Raw genomic sequence first — 21,439 nt, 5'->3', positions numbered from 1 at the left:
GGCTAGAAAAAAAAGCCAGACATTGAGTTGTAGGGTTGTTTGAACGTGAGAAGATCTCTTTGCTGCATGCAAAGTACCCTGGACTTTGAGCCAGGACAGCTAGCTTCTAGCTAGTCTTGGTCTAACCAGGAACTTATGTGGCCCTGGGCAAGTCACTCTCCAGGGCCTCAAGTTTACTTATTTATAAAATATGGTTGGATAAAATAATGATTAGATGGTTTCTAAGGTCCCTACCAACTCTTATTAACTGTTCTGACTCTCATTCATTTATGTAAAACACTCGTCCAATGGAGATGCAAGTCTCTCTCCCCCAAGGACATGTGATCATGAAATCAGATAGTGCATGTAAAATGCCCAGCCCAGAGCAGATGTTCAACAAACCACCACTAATTATTGTACCACGTGGTTCCTGTATCTTGGTGTTTATGGACTGATTCTGTGTCCTGTTTGCTTTGTTGGTAATAGTAGCCTTACTGTGACAATAGTCCAAACACACATATATAGAATCCTTACCTACAGCCAAGGATCCCCTGCCATGTGATGCATATAAGATACTATTGTCAACATTTCCCATGGGTCAGAAACCCTACAGTCCTTTAAGAACTGAGGAGAATGTTTTGCTGAGGCAGGAATGGTGAACATGTTGCAAAGCAGCTGTCCTTCCTCATCTTGTGTTCATGACTTGCTTTATGAATCCATCATCATACCCTTTTACTGAGTACAGACGGGGCCCAGAACCCCTCTCATCACAGTGTCTTTGGTGGCACGATCCCTCTTGGTGCCCTAGAAGTCACTGGCTCCTTCTCTGGTGGCTGCATGCGTAGTCAAGCAAATGCCACCCATGGGTGGTGGGTCTCTTTCCATCTGGTAGTGTCCTTCTGGGGCTTTTTATTGGACTCTGTCATGAGGACAGATGGCTTCCTATGATGTGTTCCTGTGTTGTAGGAATTACCGGAATTCTAGGTGGCTGAATTTCTCCTTCTGCCTCTGGGCCTCAGTTGGCTCAGGTACGGAATTGGGGTGGTCATTCTGCCTCACAGGCTTCCTGCTGTGGAGATTAAGTGAGAGGTGTGGCGTGAAATGCCTACACTGTGCCTGGCATATAGTAGATGACTAAAATATGTTTCTTGCTGAACTCAGTACCTGATACCTGAGTGAATTTCTTTCCCCGCCCAGAAAACTTCAATTCCCTACTTCAGGATGAGTTAGTAACTGCTCCCCGCGTGCAGTCCAGCCTTCTCTTTGCTTGCCCTGACTGTGTGGTACCAGCTGCATTAGGAACTTGCCCTTTTCCCCACACAGGCCCTGCCTAATCCTGCCTTCATGCCCTGGCTTGTTCTGTTTCCCCTTCTTTGAAGGTCTTCTCTTTTCTCTATGGCTGTGTAAGGTCTACAGGCACTCAAGGCAATACACACACGGCATCACCTCCTTCCCTGATTTCCCCAAAGAGCGTTTCAGCTATACGTCTCCCATTCATCAAGTCATTCAACAAATGTTGATTGAGGCTCACTTATGTACCAGGCATTGTGCTGAGGCAGACAAGGTCCCTGGTCTTATGAATGCATCATCTAGATGGGAAGAGATAGCCTTCAGAGTTCCCTTTCTAGAAGCTGGAAAGGCACTTTGCCTTTTTATCCATCTGCCTTCGACCTCGTGTTATACTTAATTGTGTTTACGAGTCTTATTTTTCCTTTCTATCAACTCTCCAAGAGACCGGACTGTCTCTTATTTGCCTCTGTAGTCCCCATGACATCTGACATCTACCTGTGGACATGGGTGCTTGTTGCCTGTGTTTGTTAGAAGCAAGAATGTATATTCTGGGATTAAAAATTAAGCTTTGGGGGAATAGATAAGGCTCACCTGTAGGTCCCTCAACTGGTCCTGGCTGTAGAGTCGCTTGTAAAAAGAGACTGGCCAGAGTGTGAGCCACTTCTGCAGGCAGAGACCTCTGCTCTCTCCTCAGTCACAACTGTCAGCTCTGTCCAGATGCCTGATGGACTCACCAGCCTTGGCTTCTCAGCCCTGTCTAGATTTACACTGTGGGCTAATCTCCTCTGGCCTCAGCAGTTTCTTCCTTGTCTAAATTGATGTAACTGTTCATCTTCTCTGATGGTTCACCTGACTTAGAATCCTTGATCTTTTTCTATTCAGGCTTGTCTCACTATCATCCGTATCCTGACATGCTACTGAGATGCTATAATTACAGAAGACAGAGTTTCTCAACCACAGCACTATTGACATTTTGGGCTGGATAATTCTTTGTTGTGGGAGGCTTCCCTGTGTGTTGTCGGATGTTTAACAGCATCCCTCTACCCACTAAATTCCAGTAGCAACATCTACCCCCAGTTATGGTAACCAAAAATATCTCCAGACATTGCCAAATGTCCCAGGGGGCATGACATTGCATCTGGTTGAGAACCACTGACCTAAGGCTATACCCAGGGATCTTTGAGGTCAGTTAGGTTAATCCCCCTTCTCTCATTTCACAAACAAGGTCACTGAGGCCTAGAGGAGGGAAATAAGTTGCCCAAGATCGAACCACAGATTGGCAGTGATGGAGGCCATAGACTTTGTATCTTTTCTGTCTTAGTCCAGTGCTTTTCCTTAGCATGGTGAAATCTCCTTAAGAGACAGTCAAGTAAAGTGAAAAGGTAGTGACTTTGGAGAGAGACAAACTGGGATTAGAATGGAGATCAAGTCATTGGTTGGCTGCATGACCTTGGGTTCTGAACCACTCTGAGCTTCCATTTCCTCACATGCAAAGGAGGGGCGATAAATTCCCACCTCACAGAATTGTGTTGAGGACTAAATGAGATGTTTGTAAAGCTCTAAAATCTTACCTGGTATGCAGTTAATCTAAGTAAATGCTGGTTCCCTCCTCCCTTGTATGTAGTGTTATAAAAATGGCAAGCATGCTATTGAGGAGAAGTAGAGTTGTTGCCAGCAGGACTCAGTGCCCGTGGAAGATAGGGCTGATAGGCAGTGCTTTCTAGTGGACAATGTTAAAAATGCAGGTAGTGGGATTTGGTGTCTATAATGGAAACAGCCAAGTAGTTTTCCAGTTTGGAAAATAACTGGCTGTGTTGAAAGCTGACTCATTTGACAGAGTGGTTTCCTCTCCCTCTCTTTCCTGAGGATGCTCCTCTGATGAGTATATCTTATCTCTTAACATCCTGTGTCTCTTTCTTCCCCCAGCAGAATGTTATTATTACAGACATGCCTAAAGGGTAAAAAGGAGCATTTAGAGCCCAAGTTGAGGACTGTATCCTAGCCTTCCCTTGTATCAGATGAATATAATGGTATTTTCTCTCCTGGAGATTTGACTGCTATCAGGTAACCTGGGTTCTGGTGTTAGTCTGGCCACAGACAACCCTAATATGATGCTTTGAAATTTTCACAGTTTTCATGATGAGCATTTTTTATCCCCAGGGTGGCCTGATTGTAGTGGTTCTCAATCCTGGCTGCACATTTTAATCACCTGAAAGTTCAAAACAAAACAACAGCAATGAAAGGATGACAACCGTGCGTGCACGGTTGTGTATTTGGAGATGCATCTTGGGCATTGGTGATTTTGTTTAAAGTTCCCTATGTGACTCCAGTGTGCAGGTAGGGTCAAGAGTCACTGCCTATTTTGACACCAGATGTCCCATATCTTTGATAGGAAAATGAGGCTCAGGTAGCTAATTTTCTTATCCTAGGTTGAAAAGGCAGGAGGAGGAGAAGCCAGGTATTGTGAATCCTGGTCTCATCTACTGGCCTTTCCACTTTCCACTCTAGTACATTACTTCTCTGCTCAGGGTGTGATCTGGAAACTTCAAGAAACAAAACTTGTTTGAAAATTATAAAGCACTATATTAGGGTTATTTGTCAGTGGCCAGACTCACACTAGAACCCAGGTTACCAGATGGCAGTCAAATCTCCATGATCCCAAGGGAGAAAATGTTATTCTAGTCATCTGATAGGAGCAAAGAAAGTGGCTTCTTACTCAAGAACCTCAGTTTTCTTATCTGTAGTGTAGGATAGGAATGGACCTCCGTAGATGTGCTTTCCTAGAGGGAACATTAGCATTTGGTAAGGAAGGAACTTGCCAGCTTGTCTCTCGATGAGGACAAGTTGATTTTTGACACTATTTTAGTGATATTCATGCCCATTTGTGTAGGGCCTTGTTGACCCCCTTTTAGCGTGTATCAGAGTGTTACTCAGCAGATAACCTGAACAGGGCTGTAAAAGGTGCAAAGATAAAGTAAGGAACATTAGAGCCTATATATTGCAACTTTCACACCAGTGGCATCTCCTCAACCGGGGTTTGTTCTGACTCCAGGGGCAGCCTAATCCTACCATGGGGATACTTTGAGCATTGGGAAGTCCTTGTTTAGTCCCAGAACTGATCCTGGTCTTGTCCGCACAGAAAGCTAGCTCCACTTCCCGGAGCAGCCATGAGGATCCTTCTCCAGGCTGACCCAACTATTTTGCAGGGGATCTGCTTTTCAGTCCCCTTTCCAACATGCTTCCTGCTCTTTAGCTTGGGTCTGTTTTAAAGGAGCCCAAAGTGACTCTTCCTCCCCTTCTCCTTTTGGGCTAATCCTGTCTGGATTAGTGATCACTCATGCCCCGAGAGGATAGATCGGCTTTCCCAAAGGTGTGGCAGGTGTAGCTTGAACCATTCTATTTTCGGTTGCTCTGGTATTACAGGAAGGCAGAGAACTGTTTGCTTGTGATTTTCCTGTCCACCAGGTATCATAACCTGGTTAACAGGGAGATGAGCAACGTAAAGCCTTTGGATTCCAGGCAGAATCTCGGCTCTGTTACTTACAAGACTGTGAGGAGGTTGTGATATCCCTTTAAGTGTGAGATTCCTCATTTCTTAGCAGGCCACTGTCATGATATAGAAGATATGAAGTGTGCTTAACATAGTAAGTGCTCAATGCATGGTAACCTGTGCTCTTGTAGCCATTATGATCATTATCCGAACTATTTGATGGTAAGGTGACAGAGATCAGTTTTCTCCAGGAGGCAGCTGGTGCTAAGGGCTTCTTCATTCAGAAGCACCCTAGATGCTGGAGGTGACTGCAGGTGGGTCTGAACAGTGACCGGAGCTTCACACAAGTCTGCTAGCTTCTTTCCCTTCCCCCAGCCCTTTTACACCATGGCAGTCGCTGCCTGAAATGCCACTGTTATTTGAGACCTCTGACCCCTGCTAATGTGCAGAGTCCTCTGGGAAAGAAAGCACTTGAAGCCGTTCTTAATCACTGGTATTTAAGTGTCAGCAAATGAGTGGAAGAATAGATTTCAGGCAGGAAGGGGGGGGTCATGTGGTCTGAGGGCCAAGATTATCTATTTATAAGGCTGGTCTAGATTTGGTTTTGGTTGTGACCTGCACATCACAAATATACCTGGACTCCAACTTGGGGATGTCTGGAAGACATCCCCTGTGAGCCATCCAGTTCCCTAGGGGTACCGTGACCACTGCAAGTCGAACCCTGTTCCTTATGCAATTGGAACCATGGCCCTTGAAAACCAATACCATTCTGTCTTTTTGTTGCTGTTATCTTACTTGGATGAATAACTCACAATGATCTAGTTCATCTGAAATGACTTGTTTGAAGAGCTGTTTGTGAGTCAGGAGTACTGGTCACCATTAAAAATGAACTTAGGCTTAGCAAGAAGAAAATAACAGTTTAGAGCTCTGGCTTCGGAAATGGCACAAAAATGGAATGGACAAATATGAAAAGTAGATAATGGATCCACAGTGATTTAATTCTTGGTGATATTTTCATTTTATGCAAATACCAAAAGAAAAAAAACCTGGTTATTTGAAAGAAAAACAGGAACCAAGAAAAATATTTAGTGTTTGATCAAGCAAAAATCCTTTCACACATCTGCCAAGAGAGTTAAAACAAATAGAGATGTTAAATAAAAGGCCCAGGTACCAAAGAGCAAAATTTAATGAAAGCCAGAACTGTTAAGTATGGATTCCTGTTGAGAAAAATGTCAGTCTCTTTCAGAGTTTTCCCATTGCTCTATTTTTAAGAAAAGTGTAGTAAAAATACATAATACAAGTTAACTTTTTTCTTACTTTTGTTTTCCCCATCACCCCTCCATCGATGAAAAACATCTTCTGCTGGAGTCTTGGACCCCCACATAGCATAGACCCTCATTTCTAGCATCGGTGGTCTCTTCCTATCAGATCATGTTACTGGCGAGCTCGCTGGCTGAAGAGGCATCTTACCAGGCCAAAGGCAAAAGGTCTTTGAAGCAAGTCGATAGTAGAGGGTTATTTCCAACTCCTCCAAAACGCAGACTCCCTAATGGTGGCTCATATCAGATTCTGCAGTGGTAGGTGAAGGGTTGGGAAGGATCTGGTGAGAGGTCAAGGGATGGGGAGGACACCAGCTGGCAGTAGCAATCCATCCTGAGGGTCCTGCTTCACGTACCATGCCCACATTGACACGTGAGAGACTGAACAACAACACTTGAGTTGAAAGGGCAAAGAGTTTGATGGTTCTTTGCTATGGCTGATGAAAGGAGGATGGAAGAGACATAGAGATGGTGGGTGTCCACAGAGAGAATCCACAGATGAAGCCGGTCCTGCTGCCTCCACTTGTAGGTAGGCTCCAGAACCTTTCGTTTGTCAATTGCTAATGATAACCCGTAGCAGAGAGACTGGATAGAAGTGGGGAGTAAGGGAAAAAGCCAGAATATGGTGATCAATGAGAGCTGATGACACATGGCACGCACTGAATCATGCACCCAGGAGAGTGGCTGCTGGAGAGCTGGAAGCCGATTGCACCAGGAATGAGAGCTGGGATCTCCACGATAGCTGTGTGCCTGGACACACCTCCCCAAGACCCCAGCCATAGTTGTAGTCAGCCTGGATTTCTCTCCATAAACCCTGTCACTTTTCCAATCTTGGTTTCATTCAGGTTGTAGTCAACACACATGGGCCTGTTGATTCTGGTCATTGGAATACAACGTCCTCATTCTTTCTTAGCCAGGGGGAAGGTTGGCCTCCTTGGGTGAGAAGTTGGGGTCAGGAATCTTAAGGTCCCCCCCTACAGTGTTATTATCAATGTATTCCATCTCCCTATCCTCCTTCAAATCATTCAGCCTGGGGCATTTTACTTTCTAAAGATGACAGGAGGTCATCTGGCTACCTGCTAAAACACCACTTTTATATGGACATAAAAACTCAAGTTTCCTAGGTCACCAAAACTCTAAGTTTCATACTTGGTCTCTCAGTCGTAGGACAGGGCACACCGTGGAAGGTTCTATTGCTTGTGGGCTTTGATGAAGCTTCCTCTTCCAAAGTTCTTCCATCAGCTTTCTTTTGCATTTAGCTTGTATAACATTCCCCCCCCCCACATCAGATGCTCTGAAGAGAGGATCTATTCTACAATGGGATTCCTGCTCAGATGTCAAGCAAATGACAGGTGAGAATCAGGGGTGCTATCTCCCTGGATGTCAGCTCTTCTCAAGGCTCTATGTGGTTCAGGAGGCCAGTTGCCCTTCAGCCACCAGAGTGCCTTTAGGGCTTGAGCGTAGCAGAAGGACACAGTCCTCGTGGCTGAGCTTGACTCTGTGAAGAAGCACACTGTTCCACCTAAGGCCTATGAGATGGCTGTTACACATTCAAAGAAGCTTTATCTGAGCCTCTGGCAGTAACTTCACGAGTCCTCTTCTGACTGCACACCTGCCTTTACCTTCTCCGCCACCCTGGGTCTGAGTTGCTTCATACGTGTTCTCAACTAAATCAGTGCCTAGGCAGTGCCCTGTGTGTGGGAGGCAGCCCACTCCTGCAACAGCATCGGTCTCCACCCACGGCTTGGGGCCGAGGTGTGGAGGGGAATCTGGAGAGCTCCCATGATGAATTCGTTTGAAAATTGCTTTTTTCCTTTTGCTTGCTTGTCAGGTGGAACGAATCTTGAATCTCCAATCTGAAAACTAAACTAAAAACTAAACTAAAGTGGGATGGGTAGGGAGTTGGGAGTAAGAAGGAAAAGGAAGGGGCCTAACAGAACCTGCAAACCATGGATATTAATACGAAAAAATATATAGTGCACACACTAAGACGCATGAATAACCAAATTCAAAGAAAACAGGACAGCTTCCTCATTAGTGCGCCAGTGACTCCACGTTCAGAGACACAGGCTCTATGTAACAGGGTTATTCTCCCCTTATTGCAGTACAGTGTTATTTGTCATCCTCACTTAGCAAAAGGAAAAGGGTGAAAGAACATCAGAAAAGGAAAAGGGGCCGCAAAATGTTTTCTCAATTCTTCAGGAAAATCTGTTGAATCGTCCTCCTTGTGGTCATGGTGGTTGGTGGCGGTGGCATTTCATTTTGTTGTTTTTGGCACTGAAGGGTTTGGGATGGAACTGGGGGAGCCTGGGCATACTCCCCAAGGGGTCTCCGTCCGCTCCAGTTACAATCCGGTGGCTCCCAAGGGCATCCCTGAACTGTGGCTCATGCAGGGGATCGATTGCATGGACTTGGGGAAGTCATGGCTGACCACCCGGCCGTTCTCTCCACTGCCGCCACCGCTGGCTCCTGCCCCGCTGTTTCGGGGGAGTGTCGATGTCCGTATGGCTTCGTTGATGGATTGCTGTGGGATCAAACAGAAACCCTTTTCAGGAGGACCGGGGGTTCTTCCCCAGGTCCTTGGCAGTGATTGGCAAGGAGAATGAGTCAACACTGGACTTAAAATGTCACCCCACTCTCCTCCCCGTCCAACTTTTTTCCAAATGTGTAATGCTAGTCTTGACTTCCCTCGAACCCGCAAAACTGTTTTGTGGCCCTGGACAAGTCTGATCCCCTCTCTGGACCTCACGTGCTCTTGGTTTCTAGTAAGGTGTGCTGGATTGGGTGATCTCTAAGGTCCTTTCCTGTTCTTATCTTCTGTGATTTCTAAAGGTACAACAGAGCCATGGTAGTATTGATGATAATAAACGTAGCAACAGGACCAAGTAGAAGACTCTAGAAATGGGGTTTAGGAAACTTGGGTTTTAGCCCTGGTTCTGACATCAGCTAGTTGTGTGACCTTGCGCTTGTTTCCTTATCGCTCTAGACCTTTTAAATCTCCATGTTTGTCAAAATGTAATTATCTATGCACCTACTGATTTTATTAGCAAGAATGGTACTATACTGCATGAAAAATGAGTTGAAATGTTAACAGAAAATTGAGGTTGTATCACTGTTAGCTAAAAATTTAAAACTACCTCTGATCAGAGAAAAATGCTATCCTACCTCTAGCAGTATGTGTTAAGGGAATGTCGGACTTGTTCGAATAATACAGTCAGCATAATGTAATTGGAAAGAAGCATGTGCTAAAGAAAGTGAGAATGAATTCCAAAGATCAATATCTGCACGTCATCTGCTTCCCATCAGCACATGTAACCTGTACTTCTAAACCGACACATCAGATCAGTGCTACTGATCTGTGAAAGCTTGTGACTTCTAGAATGTTGGAATTCTAGATGTGATCAATGATCACCCCAGGATCAGATGAGTTAGAGAGAATGCTCAAGACCACAGTCTGTAATTAGAACCATATCCTATTAGACAAGAGGAAGTGTTCTGTTCCAAGATCCTTTCGAGAAAGAAACTTCATACATGAAATTTAAACCCTCTTCCTATCACTTCCAACTTCCCGTTGAAAGATACCTATAGAAATTTTGAGGTAGGGCTTAGTTTCTTGGTGGGAATCAACACAAAGGAGAATGAGTTGAGGGGTATATGAGTTGAGAGGTTTCTTTCTCTAAGATCAACCTACCCATCCTTCAAGACTCAGTTTATTCCTACCTCCTTGAAGTTGTCTTAGACTGCCCCAGCAAGTCCTGCCCCCTACCCCTGCCAGTACTCATGCATTATATATTTGCTCGCAATGATTCTGCTTCAGGTATGTAACTTCCATCTTCTTTAAGAGAACTAAATGTCTGGAGAAGGGCAAGGGCTGTGTCTTCTCAATCCTTAGCTACCTGCCAGCGTGTCTAGCATGTTGTTAGAGGCCCCATAGGTATCCGAACACATAGGGCCATTCTCAAAAAGTTGATGGCTTCCTCTTTTGCACATTGGCGTGATTCTAGTGATCAGAGAAGTCAGTCAACCTGCTGTGGCCTCACGGATGTAAGCAGGGCAGTTTTGACCCAATTGTTACTCTTTCTGCTATACTATGCTGGGAGGATCCTCTTATTACTGGCAGATCTGACAGTGTTTTAAAATATTCTTTCTTTTAAAAAATCCATGATTCAGACAGATCTGCCCCATATGATGCTCCACCCACATGGGTTCTGTCTCCTCTTCAGACTCCTGGATGTGATTAATTTACATTCTGCCTGGTTGTCCTTCGCTGAAGAGGAAGTGTGACCTGGATAGCATTCTTCTAAGTCAGGGTCCCATAAACACCACTGTGATGCTCTATGGGGAAATGTGAAAAGAAAACATGATGAATCCATGGTTACTTATTCTCACTTTTAAAATGTTAAAAAGAAAATAACGACTTATTTTTGTGTGTGGGCAGTGTGGAACCTTCTATGGATTAGCTTGGAATGTCTATCTTCTGATTTTCCTTTGCCACACCCCTTTAATTAAAAAAAAAAGTTTAAAGTTCACACAGATCACCCTGGGCTTTGTTTCTCAAAAGATCTCACCTATTTCCGTAATACTGCATGGAAGTTGGTGGTACTTGACAAATTCATCTTAAAGGAGAAGGCTGGTGTCATAATCTATTGGTGCCTATCAAAATCTGAGATAATTTAGCCAGGCATGTAGCTAAAACCCTCCAAGTTCATGTCATTGAGAATTGGTTTTCAAGGAAGGTGAAGGATTCTCAGAGGTCACTGACTCCATACTGACATTGATGGTGGGGATTACCTACTTACTGGTTTTCTTTCTAATCTCAGGAGAAGGGAGGAATAGAGTCAAAACTTTGGCGTGGGAAGCACTGCTAGAAATGACTATTTCACTAGTTCTCAAACTTGGCCACACGTTGGTATCATCTGGGGAGTTCTGGGGGAAAAAAGCACTGATGCCTGAGACCTACCCCAGGGATGCTGACTTAATAGGTATGGTGTGTGGCCTGGACATCTGGAGTTTTAAAAACTCCCCAGGTGATTTTAATACGCAAGCAAGGTGGAAATACACCGATGGAGTTGATTTCACTTTATAGAGAAACTGAGGACTTGTTACTGACTTGCTTCAAGTTACAGTTATCTGTGACCTAGGGTCAAAGTGGATGACCTCCTGACTGTGTGTCCTCCTCCCCGCCTGTAGCTAACCAGTCGTAAGCTGATGTCATTTCTCCCCTTGCCTCTAGGAACTGAGGTTCTTTCCTGTCCATGCTTGACATACCAGCCATTCTTTAAGTTCATCCTTATAAGTTGTTTTTGAAACTGATACTCAGGGAGAAAAGGGTGAGTGAAAAGTCCAACCTCAAAGTCCCCCAGGTTGGTGCTTCAGAGACTCATTTCTCCAGCAGTGATTACGTCCTAACTTCTCAGCTACTTGCTTTTCTAAGAAAAGTCTGCCCAGCCTCTGCATGTCATAGAACAGCCTAATAAAAGCTCAGCCCTGGGTGATGACCTCATCCTAGCATGCGTGCTGAGAGCCAGAGGGACCGCCTGCTGTGGAGGTTGCCCCCCTCCTCTGCCTGACCCCGTCACTCAGCTGTGCGTTAATTGCAGGGAAATGTGCAAAGCCTCAATGGTTTCCACACAGCCGGTGTCAGCACAGCCACTACAATTATGAAAAGTCAGTAGGCTCTCCTGGGGGTGGGAGTGGCTGGGGATTATTTCTTTGGGGGAGCAAGGTGGTGAATAATAAACACCCTGGTTGTCCTTAATATCAACTAAGGGCTCAGGTTCCTGTCTGTTTTCCTGGGCAGAGGGGAGGGACAGGGCATCTGAGACTTTATTCAATTTGGAATATGTATTGGGTTTTATATTTCTGCTACTGTATGACAGTTTCAATTATACTGAAATGTTGTGGTCGCCTGAAGTCCCTCTCTGAGTCCCCAACTCTCCCATGCTCTCCTTTTCCCTCAGTCTTCCTGTGCCCGGTCTCCCTGGCTTTCCACTCATTTCTGGGCAAGAGTTCTGGTCTTTGGCTCTGTGATACTTGTGCATCCTTTGGTAGCAATTATCTTCCCCTGGTCAATTCTTTTCCTGTTTCAAGTCTGTTAAACATCAGTTTCTCAGGGAAGCCTGTCTGTCCTGCCCCACACTCCATTCCCCGATCAGGACTTGAGAGCATGGACCTTTTTCTTCAAACACTCATTGAACATATACGTATTTGCTTGTTTCTGTCTTCCAATTAAATTCTCAGCTTCCTGAAATCAGAAGTTGTGCCTGTTTGTTCCTGACTGTATCCCCAGCGCTGAGCAATGCCTAGCAGGCAGTGGTGCTCCATTGTCTCTGTGGAAGGACTGCCTGCAGGGTGCCCTCCCGCCATCCCTGTGACACTTGTTCTGTGTCCTGCTCATGTGACATCGAAGGGAAAAGGGTCTCAGTAATGCACAAGCAAAGGATCACATCCCATGGATGGCCTCAACAGCTAGATCAGGCAAACCTAAGGATAAGGGCTGCATCTTATTTGTCTCTGCACTGTGGGCGGGGTTTTGACAGGAGGTAGTAGGTGATAAAAATTATCTGTTGCCATGCGGTTGGAGAGGAGAGAGAAATTTATGAGAAGTAGCTTGGCTGGTACCAAGAGCCCAGGCTTTGCAGGGGCCGTGCTGGAGGTCTAATTCCTGTTCCTCCAGCTCCGAGCTTACGTGACCTTGTTGGAAAAACTACTTAGCTTCTCTGAACCCGTATTTCTTCATCTGTTGAATTGCAAGAACAGGGTTAATGAAAGTGTATATAAAGTGCTATATAAAGTGCTTTGAACATGGAAGTTACTGAAAAGATATCTTTCCTTTATTCCTTCCTTTCTTCTCTCGCCTTCCTTCCCTTCTTTCTCTCTTCCACCCCCTCTTCCTCTTTCTTCTCTTTTTCATGCAGAGTGGGGAAGGGCTCCTTATACACTCTTGAGAAGTAGGAGGCTGATCATGAACTAGGTTTAGGGGCTCCAGGTCTTAAGAGTTGGCCACATACTGTGACTAAGGAAAGAAACAAGAGGGAAGATTCTTGCCAAAGGCCCTGGACACTGTCATTGTGGTCCACTGTGTGAGGCTGGAGGCTGCACTTCTGGAAAGAGTTAATCTGCCTTTGGAGAAGGCAAAGTACAGAATGATAAAGAGAACTGCAAACCTGGAAAGTCTGAGAGGCAAGCAGAATGTGATCACTTATCTCCTTTGGCTAAGACAGAAGTTGATGGAGCTTTGAAAATTAAGGGTTGGGTTAACTAATGAGGACCAGAGAGGCATCTTTTTTGCAGGTGGAAGATTAATAATTCTATTAGGAGCCTCGGTGAGTTGGACAGAAGTTATGCCAACCGATGGAATTAACTATAGAAGATTGTGATGAAAGACCTTGCATTAATGATTCCAAGAGATCCTGATGTTGGCTCCTGAGAAATTCAATATTTTCTTTGGACAGGGAAGGGTGAGAATGTCTCCCAGAAGTTGTGACGTGATTCAGTGGCCTCTTAGAAGGATTCTTGTCTTTACCTGAATGTTGTGACGTCAGCAGTGAAGGTCAACATTGTACAGGTTTAAGAGGATCTTAGTCATTAGCCACCCTGGTACCACCACCTGGCACTGACTATGATTAGTGGGACATGGTCATCCCATAGTAAGGGCCGGAAGTCCAGCTTTCCTGCTTGGGGATGCCTGGTCTCATCAGATCTTGGGAGTACAAACAGATGGGAACAAAAGCACTTTGGATGGTGGTGTGTGTGCTTCCAGGCTGGGCTGTTTTGATGCTTGTGTTTGCTTAACCTAACAGCAGCTCCTTCCAATGCCTCACTTCATCCTCCAAGAGATTTTCTCTAGATACAATTCCATGTTAATTTTTACTAATACCCTACGTATGTGGGATGCCCAAAGAGAAATCAGACACACCTTCTTACCTTAAGGAACTGACAATCTCTGTAGCTTAAAAAAGCCTAGGACATATAAGTAGGGGCTATAAAAGGGAAGTCTTAAGGAGGCTGTAGCTGGCCACTAATAATAATATATTATTATTATAAATTCTAGTTATTCTTATTTATTGAGGGCTTACTATGGGCCAAGCATTTTGCAGAGCCCTTTATATCAATTTTTTCATACAAACCACAACAGTTTTATGAGGTCTGTACTACCACTAGCTCCATTTTATAGAAAAGGAGGATCAGAGAGCTATTGAACCTTGTTCAAGATGACACAGTTAACATGAGGAACAGGCAAGATTTGTGGTCAGACATTCAGTCGCCAGAGCCTTGCTTTAGACCCTACACTGCAGTATGTTCTAGGGGAGTTCCTACGATGTGTACTGGGCCAATCCTGCGACACTGGTTTGTGTCATGGCCCATGGGGAAGGTTTTGGAGGGTTGTAAAAGTTGTGCTCACCCATTTCGTCTCCTTTTCCCCTTGCTGCCTCTGGAGTAAACTTTCCTCACTTTGGAGGGTAAGATAGGAGAGTCTTTAGGCTTATGTTTGGGATGCAGTAGGCAAAGAAAGCTTTTTAGGTTCTAGGAGACTTTGCTGTGTCCAGCCAAGCTCCTTGGAGGTCTACACTGCGTTTAGGATCTGAGGCCCATGCTTTTGCTGTGCTTTGTCCTTTCTAAGAGGACCTGGATTTGAGTGACCTGGTCAAGGGTAGGATGGAGGTGCTCCTAGGTTCCCTGGCTGAATACCATCACATTACCATCCCTTAATTATTCCTTGTTATTATATCTTGGGAAGTTGCCTTTTAAATGGGTCCTATGGGACAGAAGACAGGGAGAGGGATTGACCTGCATAAAGGCGCATGGGTGGAAAGCATGAGATTCTAGGAGAGCAAATCCTACCGATGAGTCCTCTTAGTCTAGTCAAGTGAAGGTAACAGCCCAGGGTTCATTGCTCAGAATGACTGTGCTTCTTTCCACTTCTGTTGGTTTGAATCCTAGAAGCCTCCTCTATTTCCTCCCTCCCGGATATCCCTATAGGCCTTCCTCTCTATGTCACAGTTTGGTTCCCTGGGTAGTTTTTCTGTGTCACTCTTTGTTAAAAATGCTGAAGGTTACAGATTGCGTCTTAGTGCTCTCTTCCTCCTCCTGATGTCTTGCTTATGTGTTGCTCACATGAAGAACACTTCCTTCCAAAAATATTTTCTTACTGAAACTAAATGATGACATGTGAGGGGCCTTCAAGGCCATGTCATCCGAACTCCCTTTGGATACTTGAACCTATAGCCTTGTCAGGAATTATTCGGCCTCTGTGTGTGCCTCCAGTGATGGGCTGCTTGCCGCTCATTGGGCTAATCCATCCCACTGTGGGGTAGGCAGCTCTGAAAGAGAGGTAGATCTCACTCACTGTGTTCGTATCTGTTCTCCATAGCTTTTAGTCCTTAGTTCTTGTCGTATACTTTGGGACCCCACAGAACTAATATGTTTTCTTTCCCCCCTGAAAAATCTTCCTGTTTTTACAGACAGCTCTCATATCGTCTCTTTTCCAGTTAGTTGCCTTCAGCTATATTTGATGTAGTTTGGGGTCATCTAATTAACGTGCTTACCATTCTGGGGGCATGATCCTCTTTGCCAAAGTCCACCTTACCATATGGTGGCTAAGAAAAGACCTCCCTCACCGAGCATGGCAAGGTCATCCACCTTGTAGAGGGAGGATACCAACCCGCCCCCACCCCACCCCATCCCATCTTGGGAGCTACACTTCAGTTAACGTGACCTCGGAGGATCTACCTTTGTAGCGGTCACTCTTGCCTCACACTATCTTGAATGCCCACTTAACCGCTAACTTTTCATCTCAGCCCCCCCATCTCTGGCTGATGCATTTGTTTTCTCAGGCCTTACGTTTACCCTGACACTTGCCATCTTCTTTCTTCTCTCACCGCTGTGTCTTTCCCTGTCACCTTCCTCAAAACAGCTTCCTGTCATCCCATGCCTCGGGTTGACCTCAACCTCCTGCCACTCCCCACCCTTTTTAGTAAAAGGACTCCCAGAAAACCCAGCTGTATCACAGAACAAGTTAGGAAAAAGGCCTGGGAAGACGATGCCACCTTCATCCGCTTGGATTCGCTACGCGATTTGTAGCAGAACTCGATTAAGGCAACCAGCATGGCTAGTCCAAGTCCTCCGATCAGGATGTAGAACACGCCGGCCACATTGCTGAGGCTCAGAGCGCTTGTCTTGTCCTAGGAAGAGGAGGGGGTGGGGGGAGAGTCAAGTGAGCCAAGGGGCTAGAGACCATCCAAGAAACAGCATTTTAACACACATACACTCAACCCCATCACCCTCTTTAACATTCACAATAGTTGGAAAGGCTTTGTGTTTATTGACAGTGTGTTAAACGTTTCCCAGGAAAAAATGTATGCATGTGCGAGCATATGTGTGTATAACAATTTTTCTAGCATCCCTGTTTACATTGAATGTATAGTTAGATTTCCCCTCCTCCCCAATGCACGTTTGAGGGTGGGAAATGACACAAGAAGTCAGGGCAGCTTCTACCAAGATCTGCACGCTGCGCTTACTCCATTCTTTCAGGAAACTGTGTCCCTTCCTTTGCAGCTCAGTTCCTGCCCCCCAACCCCGTGGCTGCTTCGCAACGCACTGGCCTTGCTTATTGTTTATGCCTGTGAGTGTTTTTCTGCGAGTTGGTACTTAAAATGAACTTTCTCCTAGATGTGCATTTGAATTCAATTTAATAAGACAGTTATTGTATGTATAATAAAGATCAACAAATGTATACCTTTAACTTACTGTGCTGAGTCCCAATTGAGGGAAAAAGAAAACTGTGGGGCTTGTAATAGAAAAAAGGCACTGAGATAGAAAAATGGCTCTATTAAATCCTAGTAATTATGCTTAATTGGAGTCATTTTTCTCGTGGAGGTGCTTGCTGAAAAACACTGGAGGCAGACTCGGTAGCTGAACTTAGAAAGCTCTGTTGCCTGGGCTAAAAGATCTCGCACTGGTTCTGCATGAACAGGATCGTGGAACAGGGTACTTAATTCCTAGGGTCCTGGGGACAAGTGTCCATGTTCAGTAGGAGGTGGACAGAGCTCATTTCGTGGAGCCTGAGAAAGGTCATCGGTTAGTGAGACCAGCCCTGAGTTCTGTCACCTCTAGTGGGGTTCAAAAGTGGGGGACTGAGAGACATCTCCCCAGGTGGTGAGAATAACCAAACAAAACCGCTGGTCATGGGAGAGGGTAATGGCTTGGGGAGAGTGGGATCAGTCAGACTCTTGACACAGGCAAGAGAACATCTTTAAATCTTAGAAGCATACTCATCCCCAGATGTCACAGTGGCTCGAACACCTTTGTTTATATTGTTTGCTCAGGTACAGATTTCTCATCAAATTAAAATGAAACGCGCGCCTCAGCTGGTACAGGCACGCGGCATGGTTGGCAGGTTGGTTGGTGGCACTGGGTGGGATAAAGCTTTTACATCTCTCCATGTGTTCTTTTTCAGGTGGGGTTGTAGGCGAGCCACGCAAAAGGTGAAATGTCATGTCCTAGGGACTCCTCTGACATCTGCCTATTGGCATCTGGGCGTGGGGAAAGGGGCCAGTAATTGACCAAGTCAGTGGCCTCCGCCCTAGTTCTACTCGGTGCATTGTACAGGATTCAGCAGGGCTGAGCTTGGGGACTGCAGCTGGCAGATAGCAGCATCCCTTCCCTCCCCAGAAGCAGCCTGGGCCAGCAGAGCTGTAGGATTATCTAAAGCATACCCCTCTGGTGGCTTCCTGTATTGCTAAAGCAGATGGTTCTTGAATATGGGTTACGCTTGGCAAGGCATAGTCTGGCTTTGGAAGCAGTGGAAATGACTATTCAAAGGGGTAGAATTTCTCCTCCTCTGGTATCACGGCCTGATAAAGGAAATGTGCAAAAATGAGTTGGGTGCTTGGTTCAAGAGTTGGCTGAACAAATAAATTCCCACTTGGCCTGATTTTTCAGAATGCTCAAAATGTCTCCCTCTTCGTTGTTTGGGAGTTCTGTAATTCTGCTGGAAAGTAAGTCTTTAGAGTTCTTGGAGCACTTACGGTTTATAGAAGTTCCTATAAAACTCTTCTGTGTGGTGGGGAGGCATGTTAATATCTTATCAGCTCACACCTTAGAGAAGAGTGGTTGACAGTGAAGCTCAGAGAGAATGGATGGGGAGCAGGCCTGGGGGAAGGTGGTAGACAAGAAGGCCGGGAGGAAAGGCTTGAGTCCCGCTGACTTCACCAGCTGATCAGCCTTTCAGTAGCTGAAGTGCATCTTGCCTCCTGGTCACCAAAGTGGTTTCTGTTTCCTTCCTCATGGTCTTTTCAAGTTCACTTTGGTTGTGGATTGTCTTCAAGGATAAGGGAGTGGTGGGCATCTTTTTTTTTTGTTACTGTCTTCAAAAAACCTTAAGAGGCCATCTGCCTCCCTGAATGTAAAAGGTGTAATGTCCATTTCTAATATATCTTGGAAGGAAGTGTGGTCAGATCTTCATAGGGAAGTGAGAGTAGGAGGCATATTCTATGTATCTGCAGAAGGAGGAAGGTCCAATGACTAAGAATTTGATTGTGTCTGGAGGTGGAGAGCATCCCTCACTTCTGAAGGAGGTCTCTCTGGTCCGTGGGCATGGCAGTGTATGTTGGTGAGGGGACATATGCCACACAAAGAGGACAGCCAGATGGTATGGGCACTGCCACCTCTTGCAGGACACAGTGCTACTGATCCTTCTTTATGTTCACACAGTCCTGGGAAGACCTCTAGAATCAAGGGAGCACCTGGGCCCTATCACCACCAGTGTCAGAAAGCAAACTTAGATGAAGCCCTACTGTCTAAATTTGGCATAATTGGATAGGATTAGAATGAAGGGCTGGTCCTGGTGTCTTCTTAGCTCACATGGTTGAGGAGTTTACATTTAGGCAAGGTTTCTAATTTCCCTTATGTGCGCCGTTGGCTTTTTTTTTTTTAAACATCTTTATTGGAGTATAATTGCTTTACAATGTTGTGTTAGCTTCTGCTGTATAACAAAGTGAATCAGCTATACGTATACATATATCCCCATATCCCCTCCCTCTGGCATCTCCCTCCCACCCTCCTGGAAGCCCAAGGCCATAGCCTTCCATTGAGCTGCCGTTAATGACTCTCTTCGACTACCTCTGTTGGAATACGATGGGTATCCTGGGGCAGGAACAAAAATTCCTTTTATTTAAGGACCAGAGCTCTGATTCCTCTGTATCCATATAAGAGGGGACTTTCTGACACATTTGTGTACAAACAGCCATGTTCATGTTTCATGAGGAAGCTACATGCTTCCCAGCTTTGACCAGGGAGGCGAAAGACAGAATCCTAGTCTCCCTGAGCACCCTCTGGGAGACCCCATTCTCTTCCCCTCCCTTAGCAGCTGCACTCCCCAGAGCCAGGCAGCTTGTTGGTGGGTGTGAAAAACTCACAACTTATCTTCTGCCAGGAGCCGGGAGAGTGACAATACTGAGGAGAATGACAGGTGCAAAGAAAAACAAAAATCCCATCTTTCAGAATTGTTGGGCTTGTTGTTATGGTGACGAGGCCCCTCCCTTCATCTGTTCCCCTTAACCTATTGTCTTGTTTTGTCACCTTCCCCGTGTGCAAGAGAGATTTTTTTCTTTTTCATATTTTTCCTTGCTCTTCCCACATAATGGGGGACTGTCCCAGGCTCCCTCTGTGTTTCTGAGCTAACATCCCTTCCAAGAATGCAGAGATGGCTTAAATCTTCATGGGCAGGGTTGAGCCAGGTCTGAGGCAGAGAGACTTGATGCTTTTTAATGGCGTAAGTAGGAAGTTCTAAGGAGAAGCCAAGGTCTTTGGCCATAAGACCAGTCCCTCCTATGGAGACTGGTGTTGCCCATCACGTGAGGTCTACTAAATCTGGACCAAGCTTCAGCTTTCTCCAAATGCTTCCATTCCTTCTTTTCTGTGAGAGTTTGAACCCCCAAGAAGTAAAGGCTGCAGCTTCTGTTTTCCTCTGCTTTCCACAGATTTTCTGATGTGTGTACAGCTGAAGTTTTAGGGGCTCTTGCAATCCATCCCATGCTGAATCTGTAACCTGACTTTGCCTTTCAGGGCCATGAGAATAGTCCAACCCTTCTTCTTCCTATTAGCCTTTCTGCTCCAGTAGGCTTTCTCTTGTGCTTTTCCAAACCTTATAGTTTGGGCCTAGGTGCCATTTTCCTGAGTGGTTGGTTATTTCCTGGGAGTGGAGACTCAGTGGTTGGCCAAGCTCACTCACAAGCGAGGACCAAAGTGGAGGAGTTATGGGAAGGTGGATTTGATTGAATTAAAGGAAGACCTTTCAAATCAATAGAGCCGTCCAAATGTGGAATGCCCTGCTGTGGAGAGTGGTGAGTTCCTCAAACATGGATGCATTCAGGAAGTAGCTGACGAGTTCATCTAAGGGATTCAAGCACTGGACAGAGAGTTAGACCAAGTGACTTTGGACATTCGTCCCAACCCCCAGAGATGCGAGGCAGCTAAGGAGTTCCTAGAGGGCCTGGGATCATGTCTTTTATAAGTTCTCCCTAGAGACTAACCTCTTTAGGGGATGCAAAAAAAGAACTCATGTTAATTGGCAGCTTCTGCTGTTCCGTTTCCAATCTAGGCCAGTTCCCCAGCCTGCATAATTTCCCCAAGAGCAACACAGGATGAGAATTGGCCCATTGTACTAATAATTGGCAAGGCAGATTCTGCGAAAGTGAGGGCCGTGGGGGCAGCTCTTCTCAGCAGCATGTGCTCAGGGACCGGCTCCTGTACAGTGCACCGCAGAACCTCCTGACTTGAAACCAAACTGCAGCAGAGAGCTCAAGGAGTCCATGTGGGTTGTGGAAGGGAACCCAACTGCTGGCGGAGGCCTCTTCCCGAGTGGGAGGTATTTTCCAAAACAGAGGCACCAGTCTGAGGGTCAAGTGGGTGTCTGCACAGGGGGCCTCTACCCCCTATGAACTATCTGCCTGGACTGTGCATTGGAGAGCTGGGGTCTTGTGTGTCCGAGGAAGCTAGCGGAGCTTCTGGCTCATGACCCCAGGGACAGTGTTTGAAAGGAAGAAATCTTTGTTTCTGTCTGGTTCCTCCTCCTGGGGCAGTGATGGGAGATTTAGGATGTGTGGCTTAGGGACACTGGGCAGGGCCTAGGATGTTGCAACCTTTAGTCTCTGATCTGGGTCACTGCTGTATGTTGGATGTGTCATCTTGGAGCACACATAACTCCCAGGAGATGGATCCTGAAGTCACCGGTTCTCTCTAGGCCATCGCCTGGCTGCCTTACAGAGACTGGGAGCCCTGACCCTGTGCAGGATGCTCGGCTGGAGCCAAAAGTCTCCGTGGTTTGGGGGAGATGGACTGCCTCCTGCATCTCTTTGTC

The 21,439-nt window shown here is 45.8% G+C and overlaps 1 protein-coding gene across 4 annotated transcripts in view; it reads right to left on the bottom strand.

The window, feature by feature from the left end:
* Positions 1-8,422: 8,422 nt before the first annotated feature.
* GRIA1 (glutamate ionotropic receptor AMPA type subunit 1) overlaps positions 8,423-21,439 on the bottom strand; it is a 302,524-nt gene continuing 289,507 nt past the window's right edge. For all 4 annotated transcript variants that reach the window (XM_060146492.1, XM_060146493.1, XM_060146494.1 and 1 more), the window contains 2 exons: positions 16,128-16,262; positions 8,423-8,623 (listed from right to left, as the gene is read on the bottom strand). In XM_060146492.1, the coding sequence (XP_060002475.1) occupies positions 8,423-8,623; positions 16,128-16,262 (336 nt within the window). The remainder of the gene's footprint in view (positions 8,624-16,127; positions 16,263-21,439) is intronic.

Source organism: Lagenorhynchus albirostris, chromosome 3 (genome assembly GCF_949774975.1).
Source record: "Lagenorhynchus albirostris chromosome 3, mLagAlb1.1, whole genome shotgun sequence".
Classification (NCBI taxonomy): Eukaryota; Metazoa; Chordata; class Mammalia; order Artiodactyla; family Delphinidae; genus Lagenorhynchus; species Lagenorhynchus albirostris.
Note: the sequence above shows the minus strand (reverse complement) of the source record. Positions and strands in the feature narration are given on the sequence as shown.